Source organism: Balaenoptera physalus (assembly GCF_965194825.1).
Source record: "Balaenoptera physalus genome assembly, chromosome: 12".
NCBI lineage: Eukaryota > Metazoa > Chordata > Mammalia > Artiodactyla > Balaenopteridae > Balaenoptera > Balaenoptera physalus.
The window spans coordinates 71241079-71265525 of NC_138897.1; the positions used below are offsets into that span (position 1 = coordinate 71241079).

The window sequence follows — 24447 nt, forward strand, 5'->3', positions numbered from 1 at the left end:
TTATATTCTCAAAAAGAAAAAAACCCACATTTATTTAGTTTAACATTTACCCAGATCTAAAGAAAAAGATGTCAAAAGATAACCTAGGACATATACATACGCACGCACCCCCTGACCCAGATAACCTAAAAGAAAAAAATAAGGGCAAAGTTCTGTCCAACAGATAAATTTATCTTCGCTTCTGGAAGATGTTTCCACGTCCCATTCCACGTCCTCTCCCTCTTGCGGCCACTGAAAGAAAGGTGGGGAAGAGAAAGGACAAGGCCAGGTCAGTAAGGACTCATATCACAGAGTAGCCAGAGACCCAGGACATGGCCCAGGAAGGGGCCTGAAAGGCCACCCGGTCCAGCACCACGCTCACCCCGTCACATTTCACAGGGGAAACAGAGACCCTGGGCGGGGCAGGTGCCTGGCATCAGAGCTGGAGAGGCCCTGGACTCCTGCCTTCCAGCCCAGCACTGTTCCCCACCAGAGGCAAGGCCTTGTGGCAAAGGTGGTTTGGGGACCCAGTCTGGGAACCATAGAAAAGATGACTTCTCAGAGCTGGCCCAGGGTGAGCTAATAAAACACGACAGATGCATTTAATTCACACTTAAAATTCTGAAACAAACAGATGTTAAATGTTAATATCTATTAAATCTGGGTGAGGGGTTTTATTATTCTTCGAGCTATTCTGCAGGTGTGAAATATTTTGGAATGGGGGGAAAAAACCAAAACCACTCCCCACATAAAGATTGCTGTTCTCTGTGACCCAAAGGTTCTAGAAAACCAGTGGCTTTGAAAAACAGGTGAAAATATCCTGATGGCTACTAACTGGAGCCTCACCCCTCTCCTCTTACAGATCCTGGGGCTGGCGCAGGCACAGTGGCTCAGGCAGAGGTCAGCGGGCCGAGGCAGACTCACTGCCAAGCGCCTTCTAGTGCACGACCACTGGGCTCCTCCCTTTGCTAGAGAAGATGGTATCGTTACACAGTGACAACGAGGGCAGCCTTCCTTGAGGAAGCAGAGAGAACAACAGCTGTAGCACAAAGCTGGAACTTCTGAAAATCGTTCCTTCTCCAGGACAAAGGTCCAGAGCTTTGGTCCCATCTCCCCACAACTACCTCTCTTCCAGGAAGGGCAAGGAGATTCTCTGATCAGTTTTTCTGGAGGGCATTTTAAAGGGTTACTCTACTGTGTCTTTAAACTCAACATATGTACTGCAGCTAAAGATACTGACAGAGACGCCAGTGACCTTCCTGCACTGTAAAGCCTTTTACCAATAAATACTAAGACGGTTCCTAGCGACTGCATTTGCTTTCTTAGCTAATCAACATGGCAGAACTTTTCAGGACCCACATACAAAACTCTGGTTGGGCTAACCAAGAAAAGAGGTCAGACCAAGTCACTGGGAAAAGGCTAGTCCCACTTTTGGAAAGTGGTATAGGAAGGACTTATTTTCAAATGTAAGAAGTTTTGAAAATTAAGTCAGCCCCCTTTAATGGGTAAAGATGGCTCAAATCTGCTTACTTCTTATCTGAAAGTGGATGCGCCCCCCCATTTCCCTTATTTATGTTGCGTATCAGTAGACATCCCCAGCCTCAAGAGGAACTATTATCCCATTGCTTTAGGAGTCAGCTAATCAATACCACAGTGCCTCTACTCAGCAAACTAGACCAGGGCAAGCTTCCCCCAGACACCCCAGAATTTCTGAAAACAAAGGGCCTCCTAGAGAGTCATTATAGGAGACTTATCTACTCTTTCATTTAAGTCCCCATCTTCTTTCTAAGGAGCCACTTTGGATTTTGCATAACTCCTGTGAATGGGATCAGGTGAGGCAGACAGAGAAGGCAGGGTACTTGGATCCCCCAAGACTGAAGGGAAAAGGGGTGGCAGTGGGTATGGAAATGGCTCAGGTCAGGTCCACCCCCATGCCCCAGCAATAACAGGGCATTTCTAAAAGGTACACGACACACCCACATGTCACAACCAGTGCACGAGGAGCACCTACCTTGGGCCTTCAGAATAGCAGCCTTTCCCCGACCGGCCCCCGAGCCTTGGTTTTTATTTTTCATGCTCTTTAACATGGGTGCGTTTTTCAGCATGTCAGGCAAAATCAGAAAGCGGATCTTGCTGCCACGGATGTACACCTGCTCCAACTGTGCCACTCGGCCATCTCTGTATGTGACTGTGATGTTGGACATCTGGAAGGGAACCACCGGCTCATGAGTAAAGGCCAACAGCACCAGTGGAGAGCAGGGTATGTGAGACAAGCCTTGGCAAGGAGGGGAGTCCAGAAATGCGAAACTCACATCACTAAATAAAGCTGGGGGAACTCCAGAGGGCCTACTGTGTGCGCCAGGGACTGTGCTCAGCACTTCACAGAGATGGCCCTAACAGTATGAGATTTCCCATTTTTAAAGATAAAAAAACTAATGCACTTGTCCAAGATCCAACAGCCAGAAGGCAGGGACTCCTGATTCAAATGCCTGGACTGGCCCCCAGAGCCCCAACTCTGCCATCCTCGCTCTCCCACCAGCACATGATAAACTAACTGAAATGGCTTAGAATTGCTTGTCCAAACCCTGTGTCCCTTCCCGCATCTGCCCAGCACACGGACTGCAAAGGCGCCGTGAGGGTTACGAGCGTGCACCAGATGCGGTCCCTGACCTCCCAGGGAACACACTCGAGTAGGTGAGACAGAGCCCCTCTGGCTTGGGTGACAGGGACTGAGAAGTGGGGGTGGCAGTGCATGCATGAATGGCCCAGAATACAGGACAGGTGTGAGGCGAGAGTTCACACAAAGACCAGACAGGACATGGAGCAGGGGAACTGGGACTGAGGGCAGGGTCGCCACCTCAGAGACTATGGGGCCGTGCAAGTTTGTGGACAGAGGCAGGGCGGACAGGGCTAGGGCGGCACTTCGGACAGATGAATGCGTGAACCGTGGGACGGGGGTGGGGGATGGAGGGGGGCTTAGAGGAGAATCCAGCCAGGATAGGTCGGGCGCGGGAACGTGACACAAACCTGCCAGTGCCAATCTCAACAGGCACCACGTTTATCAGATAAAACAGCTTATTTTACCAGCCTTCTGCATGGAAAAGGACTACAATTTATTCAGAATGGGTCAAGCCCACGTGGGAGAGAGGTGTGCTGGCTCCCCAATTTCTGACTGCTTGTTGTCACCTCAGCCTGACTTGCTCTTTTCTTCAAGTGTTAACTGGCCCCCGCGGCCTCTGCATGAGTGCCCAGTGGCAGAAAGATCAAACACGCTCTAAGGCTGCCCTGCCGCTGCCAAACCGCCTCCCCTCCAGCACATCCTGGTACATCTCACTCCCTCCTCTGTTACTGCCTCCCCAACCCTCTCTGAGAATCCCTGACAGAGGCTGTTACAGAAGATCAACAACACTTACACTGAGTGCTTTCACAAACGGCACGTGTCCACCTGGGCTGAAGCAAGAAAGAGCCCAGCATCACTAGTCCTATTACAGCCTAGGAACCAGGCGGGCCGCTGCTCTCGCGCTCTCTCCACGGCACCAGCAGAGAAATGGCCGTGCTGTGTATCCCTCTGCCGGGTACACAGCTTGTCAACAAGCCCGAGCTGTACTCGCATCATGAGCTAAAGGCAGCAACTTGCGTGAACTCGGTTTAAATGAAAGTCAGGCAGGAACACACCATCCATTCAACTCTCCCAAACAGCCACAATGAAACACAGATGACATAAGCCAGGTGCCCAACTGCAATGACACTTTGGGGAGAGAAGATCTTAGTACAGACCGTCTCTGTACTCATTACCCACACGTCTGGGGCCGGGATGGAGAGTGCCGGGTGGCCACGGATAGTCGGTCACAGCATCCCAGCTGCGGGGCACACGGCGAGCAGCCAGCAGATGTTCACCCCCTCCCTGTCCCACCATCCTCATTTTCCTGTCTGGAATCTGACAGTCAGAACTGAGGGCTTGATGCTTTCAGAGGCAATGGGATCCAACAGGTTTACTCTAGGCCTCATTTTAGAGACTGTCGCCAAGTTCACAGACTTGGGAGGCAGACACTTGGGTTTAGATCGGCTCCTTCCATGCTTGGTCACCCTGGGCATCTGGAAGCTTGTCCTCAGAGAGGTCCTGTGATGACTCAAGGACCTATTGTGTGTAAAACCCCAGCATAGTACCTGGCACAGAATGTGCATGCAATGAACAGAACCTTCTGGCACTATTAAGCACACAGCCGTTTGGAGACAGGTCCTAGTTTGACAAGTTAAACTAAGACTTTAAAATACTTAACAGCACCCAGTAGAATTTAGAATTTGGTTTCTAAATTCTACTCCCAACCTAAAAGAAAGCAAGGCTCCTGAAGAAATGGCTGATTCCAGAGCTGGGTTAGGGAAGGTAAAAGATGAGCCTGTAACAAGCATCTTATACCAGAAGGTAGGGATGTGCTCCCCCAAAATGACCAGGACACACCAAAGGACACAGGAGTCAGCTTGAGAGGCTCCTACTGGTCAAATCTGGGATAACTGGAACATCAAAATAAACAATGACAGCAACGGATTATAACACCCTTAACAAAACATATTGACAGTATGAGCGTATATTGATAGTAAATGAATGGATAAATGGGGGGTAAGGGAAGGCACTTCCATGCAGCAGACCCAATAAATACAGAAAGAATGATGGAGGAAAAAAAAATTATTCTTTGCAACCGTAATAGTAAAAAGATTCAAGCAAGAATCTTCACGGGAAGCTAAAAGGGGCCGAGGAATGGAACAATAATGAGGAACCGAATGCTCACAAGGTATTCACTTAAAGAACCTCCCCACAAAATTCTCATTAGTTACAAAAGGAAAAGGAACATACAGTGGAGAGACCACACAACACCTTAACCAAAAGATCAAGGTTAACATTGCAAACAAGGGGCAAACAGGTGTTTAGGCCTGACTGACCCTCTGAGGAGACAAAAATCACACAATAACAGCCCATAAAAGCATAACCCAAATCTAATTAGGAAGAAGCATCAGAGAAACCCCAATCAAGGGACATTCTAACAAAATAACTGGCCTCTAGTCTTCAAAATCATCAATGGTGTGAAAAGCAAACTTGGAGGAACCGTCCCAGACCAAAGAAGCATCAAATGAGTTGACAACTAAACCCAGGAATGAGGCAGAGGACTACACGGCCATAAAGGACACACTGTGCACCTGTAGAAACTGGTTACACTGCAGGTTAAAGTACTGACTCAATCTTGGAGTTCCTGAATTAATAACTGTACTATGGATACAGTAAGAGGGAACATACACATATATACACAACATATTATGCAATAAAGGAGTATGATGACTGCAATCCACTCTCAAAGAGCTCAGAAGAAACATCTAGGTAGATTTTTCCACAGACCATTATGCCACAGCCAAGAAAACAGTTCAAACACTCCTGTCACCGATGGGGTGATCATGCCAAAGCCCCCAAAGCATCATTTCTGCAGAATCTATTAACTATCACTTTTCCCCCACCAAAACGTCTAGGAATTACGTCACTTTAAAGATAATGAAATTTTGGATTTGGTCCTTACTCTCTTTTTAAAAAATAACATTTACTGTGCTTTATGATCACAAGCTTAACACGATTGTCATTTTAAAGTAAGAAAAATATTTTTTTAAATTCCCCCCCCTCCCCCGCCGGCCCAGCTATTTTTTAAAATTTAATCACATATAATTTCCCACGAAAAAACAACTATTCACTTTGGTCCTCCTCAAAAACTTTTTTTTTTTAAATTTTATTTATTTATTTTTTGGCTGCATTGGGTCTTCGTTGCTGCGTGCGGGCTTTCTCTAGTTGCGGTGAGAGGGGGCTACTCCTCGTTGCGGGGCATGGGCTTCTCATTGCGGTGGCTTCTCTTGTTGCGGAGCACGGGCTCTAGGCACACGGGCCCAGTAGTTGTGGCTCGCAGGCTCTAGAGCACAGGCTCAGTAGTTGTGGCACATGGGCTTAGTTGCTCCGCGGCATGTGGGATCTTCCCGGACCAGGGCTTGAACCCGTGTCCCCTGCATTGGCAGGCAGATTCCTAACCACTGCGCCACCAGGGAAGTCCCCCACACCATTTTTATAATAGAAAATGTTATTAAAACCCAACATCAAATGGCAAACACTGAACTCCAGCTGCCCTCTAGCAAAGAACAAGCAGAGGGAGAGCCAAGAGGACACTCTCATCCCCAAAGGGCAGACTTACTGGGACTGGGAAGAAAGGAGAATAGCAGGCACCACTGGCCTCCCAGCCCGGGGACACGTGAGTCAACTGTGCTGGGTGCTCACCACAGCGGGCTCAGCTCCGCCACAGCCTGCTGGGGTCTATCCAACGCGCCAGGTTTCGCTATACACCGTGAGGCCTCGAATCTTGGCATGGGCAGGGTAACAGGCTGAATTGTACCCACCCCCCAAATTCATATATTGAAGTCTTAGCCCCCACCAACGTGACTATATTTCAAGACTGGATCTTTACAGAGGTAACTGGGCCGTAGTCCAATATGACTTATGTCCTCATAAGAAGAGATTATGATATGGACACACACAGAGGGAAGACCACGTGAAGATAAAGGAAGAAGACAGCCATCTATAAGCCAAGGAGAGAGGCTTGGAATAGATCCTTCCCTCACGGCCCTCAGAAGAAACAACCTTGCAACACCTTGATCTCGAACTTCTAGCCTCCAGAACCCTGAGAATAAATTTCTGTTGTTTAAGCCACCCAGCATGGGACTCTGTTACGGCAGCCCTAGCAGATTAACACAGGTGGAAGGAGGTGGCAGGCCCCCACTATCTGACATGCAACGGCTCATTTATTCTGCACTACAGTCCTGAGGCTGAGGTGCTATTTTTATCCCTGATTTAGAAAGGAGGGAACAGAGGGTGAGGGAGGTCCAAAGCTCACGACAAGTCACACCAGGTGGCAGGCTGCAATGATTCCAGATCCATCACAGGGTCTGTGTGCTTTACTTCACACTGGCTACCATCAGAGAGAACACCAAGGTCACGCGGTCAGACACCTTACCTTCACGTTACAGATGGGAAGTCTGAAGCTTTGCAAACTCAGAAAGTTATCCAAATAAACAGCTGAATAAACACACGAAGATTCCCTATCCTAGTCTTGCATTCTACTCACCAAACTGAAGCACCTTAAAATGGCTGAGGATGCCTTCAGTCAGAGGACTGGACCTATGACAGCCATACCTCACGAAGGGAAAGGAGGCCTGGCTCCACCAGACCTGCAGAGAGCCCACCCACCCACCTCTGTGGCGTTAACACCGAGGAGAGAAACCTGCGGTCACCAGATGTCTATTTCCCCAAACACGAGGGAACCCCCAGCTGGTCAACCTGGCAGGAAGAGGATGCTCAAAGCTACAGAGAAATCACAAATAAACCAAAGAACCCTGTGAAACAATGGATACTTAGGACACCTGTCCTGCAACATGACCTTGGGTAAGTCACCTCACCTCTCTGACCTTCAGTTTTCTCACCTAGAAAATATCAACAGGTACCATATGTTGACATTTACAATGTGCAAGGCGCTGAGCTAGTTGCCACACACACTCATCTGATCTTCAGAACAGCCCTGGGGTGGGTGTGTTACCCCAGTGGCAGTCTTGGGAGTGCACTGCTCAGACTGGGATCCACCACAGCATTCACCCTGAAGCCACTCTCTTGTCAAGCTGCCAGCCAATGACTGACCACAGTGGGGGTATAGCGCCAGGCCACCTGTGCCCCATGCTAGACTCTTCCAATGAAGAAACCTTCCTTTGCCTGGCTGAGACTTCCTCAGAGATACACTACCGTCTAAGGCTCTTCCTACTCAACCCTCCCTCCTTTCCCCTCTCCTTTCCCCAGTGTCAGACCAGCACCCCAGACTGAAAGCTCTCCTGCTCCCTCTCCTTTACCCTTTATTGTTAGCTTTCCCAGTCAATCTCTTGCAGAACTAATTCTGTTCTCATTTTACAGATGAGAAAACTGAGGTGATTAACATGCCCAAGGTCAATCAGAATTCAAAGCCACATCTGATTCCAAAGTCCAAGCTCTTAAGGAGAAATTATGTTACACACTTTGTAAAGCGATGCCATACAAATCCACGTGACTATTAGCAAAAAGCAACGCTGTGCCACGGGAAGGGCACCACATCAAGAAGTGGCTCCAACATTAACAGAGTGACGTTCAGTAGATGAGTCCTTTAATCTTATTCTTCCTATCTTTTTTTTTTTTAAGGTTTATTATTTATTTATTTTATTTATCTCTGGCTGCGTTGGGTCTTAGTTGCGGCACGTGGGATCTTTCGTTGCGGCTTTCCTCTCTCTGGTTGTGGTGCACGGGTTCCAGAGCACGTGAGCTCTGTAGTTTTTGGCACACAGGCTCTAGTTTAGACATGTGAGCTCAGCAGTTGTAGCGCTCAGGCTTAGTTGCCCCATGGCACATGGTATCTTAGTTCCCTGACCAGGGATCGAACCCACGTTCCCTGCATTGTAAGGCGGATTCTTTACTCCTGGCCCACCAGGGAAGTCCCCTATTCTTCCTATCTTATGGATGATAAAACTATCACCAAACCTGCTTACCTCACAAGGTAGTTGCTATAAATGCAATCAAACGAGATGCCTCCCCCAAGAAAAATGGCAAATAAACACAATATGTGAGCGGAGGATTCTGCTAACTGCAAAGCACTATGCAAACATATGGGGGTAATGAACAGTGGCCCCGAACCCGATGGTTCTCTTGAAGGTAGTGTCACTTTTCTTAAACAGGTCCCCAAAATATGGGAGAAAATGATTATGGGATTGGGAGACACAAAGAACAAAGTTAAATATTCCAAACTTCCGAATGGCTCTTATTTATACTCACATCCCCAGTACCTGTAGCAGTGCCTGGCACACGTTAGGCACTTGGTAAATAACTGCTGAATGAGAACTTCAAAAAGACCCCCAACCACCATCTTTCTGTCCTCCAAGGCACAGGCTCAAGCTTCCCCCACAGCCTCAAGTGCAAAGCAGGATACCTGGCAGTTCATGTTGTCCTCTGCTTCAATGAGCTTCCCTCGATACACCTCACCAGTGTTTGTCTCACATGTCACAATGTGACCCTCAGCCTCATGTAGGACTTTAATCGGTACGCCAATAGACATCTCGGCAGGAAGAGAGTTCTACAGTGAAAAAGACAACAGTTAGTTCACCTTTCAGAGCCCAAGAAGACATGTGGCAAACACCACGCCCTCAAGGCCTGAAACTACACAAAACTTAGCAAAGATGCCAAAGGTGCATTTGTTATTTTTTTTTTTTAACAGAAAAAAGTAGCTTAACTCCTAGCTTGAAGGACCTATCTGGCAAACACATGCAAGATGTGGGTGGGGAGGAATAGGGGGGCTAGAGGGAAAGCTAATGGGAATGAAAAGTGCCTCCCATTGTAGATCGCTTACTTTTCATCAAATAACTATGTGTTCCCCAATACTGTGTGTTGGAGAAGAGAAGGTTGGAATGCATGTGTATTTGTCAACCCTCAGTTGTGGGTAACATCTCTTGGAGAACCTATGACACAGACCTGAGCTGTCCAAGGCAGTAGCCACTATCTGCATGCAGCTACTGAAATTAAACTCAATTAAAATGAAATAAAATTAAAATAGAAAATTCAGTCCCTCAGTCACATTAGCCACGTTTCAAGAGCCCAATGCAGTGGGCACTAAGCAGTGCAGATACAGAACAAAAGATCCAGGCAAATCTAGAAGAGGCTGTGCATTTAATTCAACCCATTAAGTGCTCTCTGACCCTCCACTTACTTCACCATCAAGGCTAAAGAGAAAACAGCAAAGTGTTCACAAAGTGACAATGTGCTACAAGCAGGAAATGCTTATCTTGGAGGAAAAACATAATCAGGGCAAGAGACTGACTTGACCTAATTAAAAAGGAAAAGCAGTGGACTTTTTCTGTTCCAAGATGGGCACATCTTGTGTGGTCAAGAGAGGAAAAGGAACAGGAGAGGTTGGGAAAGACTTAGGAGTGTGGATTTTATGCTGAACGCAGTGGGGGATCCACGGCAGTATAGGAATTATCCGATGGAAAGGAATCCGCACTTACAAGATAATTCGAACACGATTTAGAAGCAGGGAAACTTGATAAAAACTTGTGTACAGTGTAGAAAGCATGAGGGGACCAGTGTCTGAAAGAGGGATGGAGGCAGAGATGCAAAGGGCTTTGAAAAGGATCACCCAGGTAGGATTTGGGGGAAGGAGGCAATCAGCCAGAAATGATCTCAAGACCATTACCTGAATGATTCAAAAAACACTGGCCTGGAGAGGTATAGAAACTGAAGAGCATGTACTTTGGGGAAAAGCTAACGAACTCACTCCCAGGCGCTAGTGAGGCGACGCTCATGTTTGTGTGGCCGAGTTTCCCGCTCTTCTCCCTCCCCGAGCACCGCAAAGCTTCCCGGCAGCGAGTCCTCCTCCAGCCCCCGGCCCCTCGCGGGTACCTCGGCCTACCCTCGCCCGCCCCCGGCCTCTCCTCACCGGTTCCGGTCTCCTCTTCCTTTCTGGTGCAGAGGTGTCTCTTGCGACTGCGAAGGCGTGAAGCGAGTGAATGGCGGCTCCCACGCTCCCAGAATACCACGCGTTCCCAAGATGCCTCGCGCAGGGCCCGCCCCCTTCCTTTTCCTAGTGGCGGGCGCAGTCTCGCCTCCGCTTCCTCCTCACCCCGCCGGCTGGGAAACTTGGCCTCTGGTACAATAGTTCCGGGCCCGGAAGAGAGGGCTGATGACCGGACCCAGGTGCTGCCGGAAACATCGACCCTCGGGCCGGCAAGGGCAGAGGGGGGTCGCGTTTCCAAGCACCCCATACCAGCGACGGGCTGGACGGCAAGGCGGGCATCGGGGGCGACAGGCGGTGGGGCCGAGGGTCAAGACCTGCCCTCACAATCTAACCTTGAGAACCCGGCAGCGCCAGGTAAGGGGCGCCCTGAGCGAGGCGAGTATCCCACCATACGGAAAGGGAAACAGGGACGGAGCGGAGCGGGGGCGGCCCGTGACCGTCCCTCCAGGGGGTCGGAGTGGGGCTTGGTCTCCCGGAGCCCCGCGCTCTGCCTCAGCCCGAGGCTGGCGGAGGAGCTGGCCGGGCAGAGGAGGAGCTTGCCCGGGGAAGAGCCTCTGGGGAGCCCGCGTTCGCGGAACGCCCGGGCCTGGGCGGAGCTTCCGGGGAGCCGGGCGGGGAAGGGGTGCGAGGCCCGGGAGGCCAGGGGCGGGGCTCCCGGGAGCCGGGACAGCTAGCGACCAGACGCGCTGAGATCCCGAGCCCGGGGGCCTGGAGGCGTAGGAGTCGGGGCGGGGCGGGCCGCGGCCTGGAAGGGCCAGGGCGGGGCTTGGGGCGGCCCAGCCGCTGCCTCCCCTTCACCCCAGCGCGCTGGTGCTGGCGGTGGCTGCCCAGGAACCCGGCGCGCACGGGTCCCGCTCCAGCCCCAGTCAAAGCCGAAGCTGCAGCCGGCTCCGGGCCGGGGCCATGGGAGCCCCCCGCCGCCCGCGTCATGAGGACGGAGGCGGAGGTAGCGGGGCCGCCGCTCGAACCCGGTCAGTGCTCCTCGAGGGCTCAGCTCTCACCCCGGGGAACAGGGGGGACCCCGCCCTAGCGCGGGGCAGGGTACGGCCGCGCGACCTTGGGCCGACGGCCGCCGCGTCCCGGGCTGTAGAGCTTTGAGCGAAACCTGGCCAGGTGTGCACTCCGCCTTGGCCACCCCACCGGCAGCCCGGGTTAGTTGGGGTTTCCTGATACTCCCTGGGCTGGGACCCCAGGCAGCCCTGATTGCGGTCATGGTGGGAGGGTCCCCGTTGAGAGGCAGGAGAGGCACCTTCCCCAGAAGCGAAAAGTCCTCCTGAGGCTTGGAAGATCTTGTCCCCTCGGGTAGTTAAGGCCTAGAAGGACTGGGAACTGGTTGGGAGTACAGAGCAATGGGGGAGGGCCTTCCCCTGGCCTTCCAGACTCGGCGTTTTGTCTTGCTATACTTCTTCACTCTCTAGTTCCTCTGCCCCAGGTGGCCTGAGTTCCTTTGGGGCGGAAACACAGACTGACCCGTTCAGTGCCGCGGACCTCAATTTGCTTTTCTAAGTGGGGGAGGGGGAAAGCAGTGATTCCTGCTCTGCTTAAGGCACAGGGTTGATGAGAAAGAGAAAGGGGTGGTAAACTCTAAAGTGAAGTGCCAACACACTGAAGAGGTCAGGAGCACAGGAGACCCCAACCCTAAGGCATTAGTGGGACACTGTGATTGCAACAAGGAGTAGGGCCCGGGGCTACCCTGGGATTTGCCTGCCTACTCCTCTAATTACCTAACTCTGTGATCGTGGGTCAGACACTTGCCTTTCCTGAGCCCCTGCGGAGTAGTGACTCAAGTTTACAGGGAGCTTTCTGTGGGCAGGCACTATGCTAAGTTGTTTACGTGCAGAGCCTCGTTAATGCTCATAATGACAAAGTCGGTTACCAATGTTATTTGCACTTTTGCAGATGAGCAGACTGAGGCCGAGAGGGGTTAAGTATTCAGGGCCAGTGAGCTGTCTTCCTTCCTTGGCGACAGCTGCCAACTGAAGCCAGGCCAGCACCTTCCAGGCAGACCCTAGCTCTCAGGTAGGACAGTCCCTTGGCTCCAGGCATCAACATCTGGCAGCAGTTTGGGCTTGGAAGGCCTCGCCTACTCTTATCACCCCCCACAGGAGTATCTCTGGGTCCCTGTTGGCTGACCTGCTTGTGCCAGGATTCGGGATGGCCACGTGGGGACGTTTAGCCACATTGGGGGTGGGGTAAGGATAAAAGAGTTAGAGATCAGGGCAAGAAGAGAAGGGGCAGCAGAGTTCCCGAGGGCCCTAGAGAGCCGCCGACCTCTGTGACGTTTACAGCTGGGCATAGGGGAGGCACAGGAAGAGTCAAAGCCTGGCCAAAGATGGCCCAGCTAGCTAGTGTCAGAGCCCAGGCCACAGAGCAAGGAGGGAGCTGTGAACAGAGGGCCACAGTCTGGAAGCCTGGGGGAAAGGGGAGTATTGTGGTGACACGTAGGCCTAGGTATCTCGAGGGATAAGGCCTTTTTGGAAAAAAACGCCTTCCATTCGCAATTCAAGCATGTCTGTGTGCCTGCTGTGGTCTGAGGGTTGGGAGGAGGCAAAGGTTGTCTGCCTGCCACTGAGGAATTCCCAGCCTGTCCAGTGGGGAAGTTACACACCACCTCCAATCCTCCATATAGAGGGCCTCAGGGAGGGAAAGAGACCAGAACATTTGGATGGGAGACCACCTTTTGGACTAAGGGATATGCAAGAGCAAAGACTAGGGAGTAAACAGCCCATGTAGAGAAAAACGAAAAGGCAGTTTAAAGCCACAGTGAGGGGTTCTTGAAGAGGGAGGCACCCCCCACAAGGGGACAGCACACTGCATAGGCTTCTCCCTCCACTCAGCCCGTTGGGGGATTACTTTAGGATGTGAACACCTGGAGGGCAGGGCTTGGTCTCAGTTACCTGTAATGTCCCCAGAGCCTGGCACAACAGTGGTGCTTAATAAGTTCGTTTTTTTTTCCAGCAAAGGTTTGAGTTACTACTAAGCATCAGATACTAGGCACTGGGAATAACAGTGAACAAGATTAGCACATTCTCTGCCCTTAGGAAGCTTAAAGCCTAGTGGGGAGACAGGATAGCTTTATTTTATTTTTCTTGTTTTTGTTACTTTTGCTAAGTACTGTGAAGGAAACAAGGAAGTACTGTGAAGAAGAGCCCCTTCTCCCAAAGGTACAGTCAGAAAACACCTCTCATGGGAGGAGACTTTGAGCTGGGACCTGAATGACAAAAAGGGGAAGACTTGAGTACGGAGGGTAAGAGAGTTCCAGAGCTGCACATATAAAGGTCCTGGGGTGAGGGCCAAGGTGAAGCGAGTGGGGTGGGCCCTACAGGCCTTAGTAAGAGATAAGAACGTTATTCTAAGAGCAATGGGAGACTGTGGAAGGGATCCCTCCAGCTGCTGTGTACAGAAACAGGAGAGGGGCTGGGGGTAGAAATTGGGGCAGCGGACAGGCAGAAGTCAGGCAGGATGGAGCCCTGGGGGCTGAATCCATGACAGTGTGTGGAGGGGAATATCAGAAGGCCTCTAGTCATGGCCTGGGTTCCTTTTAGAGCCTCCTGGGGTCGGGGAAGGAGGGAGAAAAGCCTGAGCCTGCCTGGTCTCAGTGTGCCAGACCCCAGCTAGATGGAGGTCAGGGCTCACGGCAGCGCCTGTGAAGGGCTTCGCACACATTCTTGCCCCAAGTGCCCACAGCACCCGGCGGGCTGGCGTCTGTGAGAAAGGAGCAGGCACCGAGAGGCCGTGTCACTCAGCCAGCTGGTGACCTGCACTCACCTGTGCCATCCTGCCTTCCAAGGGCCCCGCAGGTGAGGCATAGGAGGAGAGAGGACAGTACAGTGCAGCAAAGGAGCAGTCACGGGTCCCTGCCTCCTGGGAATCCGTGACAGCCCAGCAGGGCACAGATGAGCTCGATGCGAGGATCTCCTCCTGTGAGCCAAAGCATGAACTCTGGCCCGGCAGAGTGCAGATTAGGGAAGGGGCACAGCCAGCCTGGGATCAGGGAAGGCCCCAGAAGTGCTGGCATCTGAGCCAGGCCTTGAGAGCCGGGGAGTGTTTAGACATGGGGAGTAGGAGCTTGGGACCCACTCCAGGCAAGAGGCTGCCCGGACGAGACCAGCAGGTTGAAAGGCCAGGACAGACTCCAGGATTCATGGGCGGCCCTCCTGGTTGGTGCATGTTGGGGAGGCCAGGGCAGCTCTGCACAGACCAGTAGTGGGTTCAGGAGAGTCCCCCGGAGACCCCTGAGGCAGGGAAACCACATGGGCTGAAAGGGCGTCCTAAGTGAACAGAGTGCTCCCAGCCGGAGAGAAATCCTTCCAGTTCTTTAGACTCTAAGCTCTGTCCAGACTCACAGGATCCCAGGGCAGGAGGGTCCTGCAGGCCACGTGCCAGCTTGCCCGCCGCAGCCCTGCCTGGCGCCCCCTGGCTCTCCTATCTACGGCGCACCCCCGGCTTCCCCTATCCTGGCCCCTTGTTTTTCTCCTATGCTGCTTGTTTTTGCTGTCCACCAGGGCAGGGACCTGTCTGTGTCACTCACAACCATCTCTGGTTCACATGCCAGGCACTTATAGGCTCTTGGGAATTATTTGTTGATTGAACAACTGAATCAGACCAAAGTCCCTACTTTAGAGATGGCCAGACTCAGTCCAGCATGAGGGAGTCAGTGGCCTAGCCCACAGCCCACAGCCGGCCAGTGACAGAGCTGGGGCTGGAATGCCGGAATGCCTAGGTCGGGCCCTTTCTGCTCCGCCCAGGGTAGCGTTCCACATGCAGACACGTGACAGTCCCCTCCTTGTAGCCCTGGGGGCTGTGGAGTCAGGGGCCTCAGGAATTCAGACATGAATATCTGCTGAGTGCCTCCCGGCTGCCGCCCTGTCCCTGCCTCCTCGGAGCGCCCACCACAGAGAGGGCTCTGGAGAGGGGCCTTTGGGGCTGGGAATGCACGGAGTGGGGGGCCAGGCACGACAGGGGTCGTCATGGAGAAGTGACATCCGTGGACAGGAGTTAGCTGGTGAGGATGCGGGGAGGCAAGGAAGCAGAGGGTGCCGGGGCAGCAGCCATGAAGGCCTTGCCCTGGGAGGTATGGGAGCCAGCCCACTGGAGGGTTTTGTGTAGGGCTGGCCTGCTCTGACTGGCATTTCGGGGAGATTACTGCCGTGGTGAGGAGAATGGATTGAGGGGCCTTTTGTAAGGCTGTGGACTGGTCCCTGAACGGCCCCTGCAGGATCTGGGCAGCAGCTGATTATGGTGGGAGTGGCAGTGGTGGGCCCTACACCAGGGTCTGTGACCTCCGTGTGTTTCCATGCAGGGGACTTTGTGCAGCTGCCCGTGCCCATTATCCAGCAGCTCTACCACTGGGACTGCGGCCTGGCCTGCTCCAGGATGGTTCTGCGGTGAGTGGGCAGGCCTTAGCCCTCCCAGTCCACAGCACCTGCTCTTGCGGGGGGCACACAGGGAGACACCTGGGTGGGATTCATCGTCCACGTGGCTCTCCTCTGTTGGGGCTTGTGGGAGGCCCAGCTTCCATCCAGGCTCCATCCCACCTGCAAAAGCAAGCAACGGTGGACCAGGCCTTCCAGGTCTGCGTCCTGAGAATGCCAGGGGTTCTGGAATGGCCAGGAAGTCCCAGGTGCCCGGGCCTGGCCCACAGAGTGACCCCATGATTGAGATGTGGTGTCCTCCCCACTCCTGGCCTTGGACTCTTGGGAGACTGAGTCACTAGGGAGCTGACCGCTGAGCTGAGGCTGCGTGAATATCACAAGAACCTTGACCACTGGGGCACGGAGGGACCATAGCCATCTCCTTGTCAGAGTTTTCAGGCAGCAGCCTAGAACCCCAGGGCAGCCTCTCCCTTACCCATTTTACCTCCTGGAATTCCAGGCAAGATAGGGTTCAAGAAAAGGATTCTGTGCCTAAAACTTAGAAAACCACTGATGTGGTCCAAGCACTTAGATGGTCCTAGAGATGAAGCTGGCAAGGCCAGAGAGGATGGCAAGACTTGACCAAAGTCACAGCCAGCAAGAGAGGTCAGACGCAGAATCCAGGCCCTGGACTCCGTGGCCGGCGCAGTGCCCCCAGCAGCCTCGGGTTGTGCCTGGCGGTGTGTGGGCAGGACGTAGGAGTTATGACAAGAGACAGAGCCTTCCGGGGGGCACAGGAGCTCAGACAGTGGCTGGCAGGCCCTCGGGTAGAGGGTGACCCGGGCCAGCTTCCCTGACCTCAGCAGCCCATCTGCCCACAGCTACCTGGGCCAGCTGGACGACAGTGAGTTCGAAAGTGCCCTGCAGGAGCTGCGACTGACCAGGAGCATCTGGACCATCGACCTGGCCTACCTGATGCGCCACTTTGGCGTGAGGCATCGCTTCTGCACCCAGACCCTGGGCGTGGACAAGGGCTACAAGAACCAGGTGAGCGCCGGCCACTGGCCTTCACCAGGTGTGGTGATCAGAAGAGGGTGTGGTCCAGACCTGGACACCCAGGTGAGCACGTGGTGTGCAGAGACCGGGGAACCGAGGCAGACGCGCTATGGGCAGGACTTGTGCGCTGTCGGACCAGATCACCTTGGGTCCAGCTGCTCAGAGGACCCCAGTGGCGAGCCGGGTCCCTCCTGACACCCCCACCACAGACACCCACCACCTGCCTTCGACAGCACCTGACGATGCACAGAGGAGCAGCCGGGTGACCTTCCTGTGTCCTTCCCTGTGTCCCAGCATGAGCCGGGCCAGGCCTCAGAGCACACACTGTCCTCCTCCGCCATCATTCGCCGATTTTCTTCCTTCTCATGGGGACAGCAGGCTCCAAGTTGGGTCATTGGTGTTCTGGAAGAAAAACCAATATACTGTCTTTCGTTTCTTTTATTTTTCTTTTTAAAAAGAATGCCAGCATAGCCTTGCCAATACCCCAGTGCATTTTCCCACCCTGCACAGCTGGAGTTGGTGTCACCTGCCTCCCGCAGGGTGGCTCACGGCCCACGCTCCAAACTTCGGCAGAGCAGAGTCGCTACCGGCATCGCTGGCAAGAGGGTTGTCGCATGGTGGCCAGTGCCCGTCAAGCTAACTCTCCTTTGAACCTTCTAGGCCAGGGGAAGAAGGCTCACGGATCTGGCTTGGTCAGCGTGGCCGTGAGGCAGAGGAAAGGGCCTAAGAGCAGGGTCTTTTCTGCCTCCCCCACAGGGGCTCTGGCCCCCTTAAGACCCCTGCACCAAACAGAGATTGTTCCTTGCTAACATATACTGGCTGAGCCGAGTGGTGGCAAGATATCTAGGGGCCTCAGCCAGCCCATTTGCTCATTTACTCCAGACTCCTGCCCATCAGGGTACACAAGCCCAGGGGCGGCTAACCTTCCTCCGGGGGCCAGCCTTAGCCTGCTGCCCACCCATCTCCTGAGCATCCTCCGCATTCTCTGTGTGATCCTGTGCTCCCGGCCAGCCGCCCTGCCCGCTCGGGACAGACACAGCTTTCCGCCCAGGCATGCTGCCTGTGCTGTCGTCCTGCAGGCTGGGCTCCTCTGCTAACTCCAGAAGGTGCTGTTTACTTCATCCAAGTGGGGTGAGGGCAGTGGCCTCTCCAACTGCCCTTCTCTCTTCAGTCCTTCTACAGGAAGCACTTCGACACAGAGGAGACCCGGGTGAACCAGCTGTTCGCACAAGCCAAGGCCTGCAAGGTGCTGGTGGAGAAGTGGTGAGTCCACCCCACCCCTGCCCTTCCTTGTGCACCTGCTCACCCACAGACTTGCAGGTTGCGGGGAGGCCTCAGGAAAGGCTGGGGAGTCAGGCAGAACTGGGGTTTCCTACCCAGCTGGCCCTGGCCACTGACTGACTTGCCCCCCCTCCCCAGGCCTTAGTTTTTCCATCCATAAAATAGGGACAAGTGGGGCTACATGACACAAAACTCTGGCCTGGAGTAGATCCTGAGTGGGGGATGGAGGGACAGGTGAGCAAGACAGACTCCAGCCAGCCCTCGGGCTGCTCACAGAATGGTGGCATAGAACAGAACACAGGGACCCTAATAAAGGGGTGACGGCCTGGGGAGCATGCTGGCACGGTGACGGAGGGTGACAGGGACAGCCCAGGGTGACACTGTCTAGGGAGGCCTGGCTGCCAGATCTCCCCACGGGCTGCTTGACCTTACGTGGCTCCCCCTTCTCATCTACACGTGGGGGCAGGACTCAGGAGACCCCGCGAGCGACTTGCCCAGATGCGAGCCATTTCTTTCCCTGGGCTCCCTGTAGGCACTGCGCCCAGGCCTGCTGGCTCAGACCTGGGCTGGGCCCCCAAGACCTCTCTTGGGTCTCCCATTCCCCCCAGATTTCTGTTTTCATTGTAACGTAACCTAGGCACACAAAAGCCCACTGGGAAACAGGGAAAATGTCTCCACACATCCTTGGGCCCCGTGAGTACATGTTGGAGGGAGAGGCAGCCGATGTGTGCTTAGTGGCACTTGACAGGTGTTGCCTTGTTGAGTGGAGAGCTGGGGCTGTCCCCGTCCTCCAGGTGAGGAAACTGATGGGAAAAACAGTGTGAGCCACCACGGCCACCCCAACAACTCAGCCGTGCTGTGACTCGAACCTGGGACTTGCACCCCCGGGGTCCCATGGAGTCTGCTCTTTTCCTTCCAGCCCAGCCCCTGCTTTTCCCGGTAGCTGAAATCCCACTCTAGTACATACCATTGGCAACTCAGCCAGCTGGTTCATTTCAAAGACCAAATGGAAAAATGGCATGTTTCCCTGGGCCAAGGCAACAGACCAGATGGTCCTGTGACTCAGCGTGGCTGGAGTTGGGCCAGGCCATGAGGTGCTAATGTGTACTCCTGAGGCGCTTGTAAGGACGGAGGGCCCAGAGTGGGTGAGCGGCCCCCCGTGAAGATAGTGGGGCCCCAGGCATAGAGGACCCTTGCAGCCCTTCTCCCCTCTGGGTCTTACTTGGACTTGCTTCCTTCTGGGGGCATTGGAGGGGGGCCGTGCCTAAGAGTCTGGAGCAGCTGGCTGAACTGGGGGTTCCCCTCGACATGCTGCTGACCAGTCCTTCCTGGGAAGCCCCTTCTGCCACGAGGAGCCTTAGAGAAAAAGAAAAATAACCCTTTCAGAGAAGCATTTGGTTTTGAAACTGGTGAAGGCGTGCTTGGCTCAGATTTTGGGAAGCAAATTAAACCAACAGTTTACATTAATCACGCATCATTTAGGGTAAAAGACCAAGGCGGGGGGTGCTTGTACAAAAGAATTCACTAACCAGGTCAAGAGGTGGGGTGCTGCTCCAGTGGCCCTTGATGGGGGTCTGTCTGGAGCTGAACTGTCACCCTGTGAAGGGCCTGACGGGGCCAGCTTGTCTGGGCACACTCAGAGCCCTCCAACCCTGGTCCCATGCTTGGCCCCCATCTGAGCCTGGGCCACCGTAACAAAGCAGAACATTCCCACCTGCGAGGAGCTCAGGGCAGACACGAGCCATGTCCCCAAGCTTTGTGACACAGGACAGGACAGGGTCCAAGGGGGGGTCCACTTGAGAGACGGGGAATGGGGCCCAGCGGTGCCAGCTGACCCTCCTCCTGCCCACAGCACAGTGAGCGTGCAGGACATCCAGGCCCACCTGGCACAGGGCCACGTGGCCATCGTGCTGGTGAACTCAGGGGTGCTGCACTGCGACCTCTGCTCCAGCCCTGTCAAGTACTGCTGCTTTGCCCCCAGTGGCCACCGCTGCTTTTGCCGCACCCCCGACTACCAGGGCCATTTCATCGTGCTGCGCGGCTACAACCGGGCCACTGGCTGCATCTTCTACAACAACCCGGCCTATGCCGACCGTAAGTGTGGCAGGTGGGAACAGTGGGCACGGCAGCCCCTGGCCCCCATGACTCCTCCCATTCAACCTGGTGTGGCCAAGACCTACCTCAGTGCCTTCTCCCCAGAGCCCCTGCTCCCCCTGGACTCCCTCATCCTTGCCATCCCTCTGGCCATGCAGGAAACCAGCCACAACTTGGGGCTGTGCCAGCCTCCACACCCCTGTCATCACAGGCCAGCCCTCTCTCCCTCCCACTGCGCCAGCCCCCTGCCACCTCCCGGGGCCCACCCCGCTGTCTCAGCTGCACGGGCCGCAGTTTCCATCTCCCCCAGGCCAGCTCTCCGAGGACAGCCAGCACACTTGTCAGAAAGGGAAGTCTGCCCAGCCCTGGCCCCAGCCCTGGCTCCAGAACCCACCAGGGCTCCCATGGCCCTGGGGATGGGGAAGGACCACCCTGACTCACACAGACTTGTCCCGTGCGACCTCGCGCGTGTTTCTTCCCCTCTCTGGGCCTCACTTTCTCCATCTGCTGAACTGGGGAAAGGTCAGAGAACAAGCTCACAAAGGCTGCAGTAGGCAAGGAGGGCTTCCTGAGCAGTGAGGGGCAGCCAGGCATGTGGGATGTGGCTTCCCTGGGCGCTAGTCAGGAAAGTGCTCGCCTCACCTGCTGACCCTGCTCTGCCCCTCCTGCCCCTCCTGCCCCAGCAGGAATGTGCAGCACCAGCATCAGTAACTTCGAGGAGGCCAGAACCAGCTACGGCACGGATGAGGACATCCTCTTTGTCTACTTGGACAGCTGACAGCAGGAGCCTGGTGTGCCCAGGCCCTTGGACCCCACCCTGCCCTGCCCCAGCTGGGCCCACTCAGGAGGCCCTGGCCCAGGCCTGGGGCTGCCAGGGCTCAGATGTGGAACTGTGGCTCCGGCTCATGTGACCAAACCCCAGGGAGTTCTAGGAGGCTGAGTCCCACCTGCTTAATCCACCAGCGCTGAGCCGTCATGCCACTTACCCTGCACTCCTGCTGGTTGCTGGGCCTTCCCCGGAGCATCTGAGTGGAGCCTCCCCCAGGACCCCAAGGCTGACTCCAGCTGTGCTCAGGGGACATCCACCCCTACAGGTGCCCTTCTTGCCTGTGAGCCAGACCCAGGGCAGAGGGAGAAGCCTGAGCCCGTCTCCCCACAGACCTGGTGACTGAGCCCTGAAGAGAGATGTTGCTTGTCTGTTTGTTTGGAGACTGTGTAGCCGGCCTGGGCCCCAGGGGCTGGGACTGCTCCAGCCTTGCAGGGACCTGGAAGTACGGCAGATCCCCCTGGGCCCTTTGGTAGATGCTGCTGCCCCCTCCCACCTTCCAGTGGGACCAGTTCCTGCAGCTGATTGCAAGGCTTCTGGCCCCTAGGGAGGGCTGGACCTCAGGCAGAAAGGACTCTGAGGCCCCTACGGCCTTCCAGGTACTCCAGCTCCTTGGGGTGGAAACCTGGGCTGCAGGTGGGACCCTGGCTCCTGCTGGCCAGCAGTGCTCACAATGCCTGACCCCGAGGGCCAGGAATAGCTGCCTGGGCCCCAAAGATGCTCACACCCACGAGGCTTCCTGACTAGGCAGGCAGCGGGGCTTGCATCTGAGGGCGGGGAGCCCCAAGTTTCGCAGGGTTGGTTGCTGGGGCCCTGGGCCTGCGTGGCTGATCAGTGGCTGGGGATGGGGGGGGGACTGTGACCCTCCACCACCCACCCTGGTGTTCACATCAGGACCTTTTGCACAGAACTTTGGGTCTCTTCTGTCTGACAGGAGGGGTGTTGCCTACCCAGGATCACACAGCACGGCACCATAGCATGGACTAGAGCTGTTTTCTTTTTCTTTTTTTTTTTTTTTTTTTTGAGAGGGGGAGGGTGGTGTTTTTGAGATTTAAGTTTTCACTTTATGGGGGTGAGGCTCAACCTCAAGACAATAATAGTGAGATTGTAGGTACTTTGGAACCACTGACACCTCTCTTCACGGGGCAGGTAAGCCAGCCCAAGTTCTCTTTCAAAGGGGCCTCTCACTATACGGACAGAATCTGGCCCAGGAGAGTGGTGGAGCTGGGTCTTGAACCTGGGTCTGCACCTGAAAAATAAGGACAATGGATCATTCCCAAAGGGGCTGGGGACACCCACACCTCGGGTTGCCTCTGGCTCGTGGGGTAGGGATGCCCCAACAGCCACACCGCTGCGGCACCCTGCATCTCGGTTTTCCGGTGCCCAAGGCATGATGTAGGGCAGCTGCTACCCCTCCCTCAGACTGCAGACCATGGCCATGCTCTGCGTCTGCCCCCAGGGAGCCGTGGCTGCTCTGAGGGGCAGGGGTGGGCTTTGCTGCAAGGGCTGTCAGACCACCTAACCACATTGTTCCTCAACACCAGACGGCCTTGACCAAGAGGGAGGCGTTGGCTGGGCAGCCACCCTGGGTTTCAGAGACTAGTGCTGCCTGCAGACTGGCCTCGTGTCCACTGCCTTAATGCTGGGTGGCCCAAGATCCCAGGGAGCGCTGTCCCACGCCCAGGAGTACCACACATGGTGGCTTTGGGTTTGGGTGTCCTCAGCAGGGGTCCGGGTAACACTGGTGAGGACAGATGTGTCAAGGGAAACAGAGGAAGTGGAGCTTTCAGGATGGCTGCCTGTGAGTGAGGCTGGCACGGAGAGCAGCCTCCACAAAGAGCGGTCACGGCACCTCTGTCCATCAGAGACACTCAATCCCTGGGCTTGGAGGAGGACTTCTCAGGGCAAGTGCAGGTTAGAGGTCACCTGTCTGGAAGATTCACAAGAGCCGCCTGCCCCTGGGATGGTGCCACCTTCCTGGGGAGGGTCATGGAGGCAGGACGCAAACATTGTGTCGTGTTCCTGCACAAATCATGAAAATGGGGCTGGAGACAGAGCCCAGACAGCAGGAACTCTGCCTACAGCACGTGGCACCACAACCCCCTGGCCACACACAGGGTGCCACGCTGGACAGTTGGCTATGTTCACTCCAGCCACCTGGGGACAAAAGGGATCTTTTACATTACAGAGATTTTATACATATATTTTGTTTGTAATGAGCCATTCTCAATAAACATCCTCACTGCGAAATGAGTGGTTCTTGTCTTCTCCCCGGGTTCTCAGCATCAGTGCACGGTAACCCGAGCCCTCGACCTGCCACAGCGGGTTTAGCTGGGACTGGAATAGCTTCCTGCTTCTCAGGCTTGCATCCCTTCCAGCGCCTGTGGAGGCACAGGCAAGCGGTGCTGGAGGTGGAAGAGCCTCGGAGCTCAGCTCGACCTTGACCATGGTTCTTGGAGAGGGCCTGGATGATGCATAGCTGTGGGCAGGAGGAGGACCTGGGAGGGCGGGTGAGGAGTGGGGGGACAGTGGGGCTCACAGGAGGGCATGGGGGGTGCAGAGGGCAGGACTACAGCCCTCCCTGCACCCTGAACCCTTATCTGCTGGCTACTGCACTCCTGGCATTTTGCTTGATAAGAATCTACAGAAAAGGACTTCCCTGGTGGCACAGTGGTTAAGAATCCGCCTGCCAATGCAGGGGACACGGGTTCGATCCCTGGTCCAGGAGGATCCCACATGCCGCAGAGCAACTAAGCCCGTGCACCACAACTACTGAGCCCGCGTGCCTAGAGCCCGTGCTCCTCAACAAGAGAAGCCACTGCAATGAGAAGCCCGTGCACCGCAAGAAAGAGTAGCCCTCGCTCGCCGCAACTAGAGAAAGCCCGCGTGCAGCAACGAAGACCCAACGCAGCCATAAATAAATAAACAAACAAACAAATAAATAAATAAAGTTTAAAAAAAAAAAGAATCTACAGAAAAAGGAAGTGTTTGGAAATCCTGCCTTATCTGGCATCCTCAGACCTGCCCCAGGTCCTACAGAGAGCTGATGGAGCCGGAGCCTGTAGGTCCTGGTCTCCAGCCAGTGCTCTCATGCTGGCTGACTGCTGCTCGGCCCCTCCCCAAGCCCCACATTGTGGAGACAGAGGTCTCTAAACTGGAGAACAGCCCTCTGGACACAGCTTCAGTCAGGGAGCTGACCACCTGAGGTCAGTGTGCCCAGCTAGTGTGCCAGGCAGCAGGGCAGGTGTCCCAT

At 54.7% G+C, this 24447-nt stretch overlaps 2 protein-coding genes across 5 annotated transcripts; one reads left to right on the forward strand and one right to left on the reverse strand.

The window, feature by feature from the left end:
• On the reverse strand, nt 1-10634 carry SNRPD3 (small nuclear ribonucleoprotein D3 polypeptide). The gene is made up of 4 exons (XM_082416378.1): nt 10506-10634; nt 9003-9146; nt 1991-2183; nt 1-231 (listed from the first exon to the last, which is right to left on the reverse strand). The coding sequence occupies exons 2-4, from the start codon at nt 9126-9128 to the stop codon at nt 170-172; spliced, it is 381 nt and encodes a 126-aa protein (XP_082272504.1). The 5' UTR covers nt 9129-9146; nt 10506-10634; the 3' UTR covers nt 1-169.
• Nucleotides 10619-23444, forward strand: GUCD1 (guanylyl cyclase domain containing 1). 4 transcript variants are annotated; one of them, XM_082416366.1, is made up of 6 exons: nt 10619-10854; nt 15886-15970; nt 16819-16984; nt 18165-18256; nt 20127-20368; nt 21055-23444. In XM_082416366.1, exons 1-6 carry the CDS (start codon nt 10749-10751, stop codon nt 21144-21146), a joined length of 783 nt encoding a protein of 260 aa, XP_082272492.1. In that variant the 5' UTR covers nt 10619-10748; the 3' UTR covers nt 21147-23444. The 4 variants fall into 4 exon arrangements, with proteins under 4 accessions (XP_082272492.1, XP_082272490.1, XP_082272491.1 ...); XM_082416364.1 differs by having other exon boundaries at nt 10671-10937; XM_082416365.1 differs by lacking the exon at nt 10619-10854 and adding an exon at nt 11211-11554.
• Nucleotides 23445-24447: the final 1003 nt, after the last annotated feature.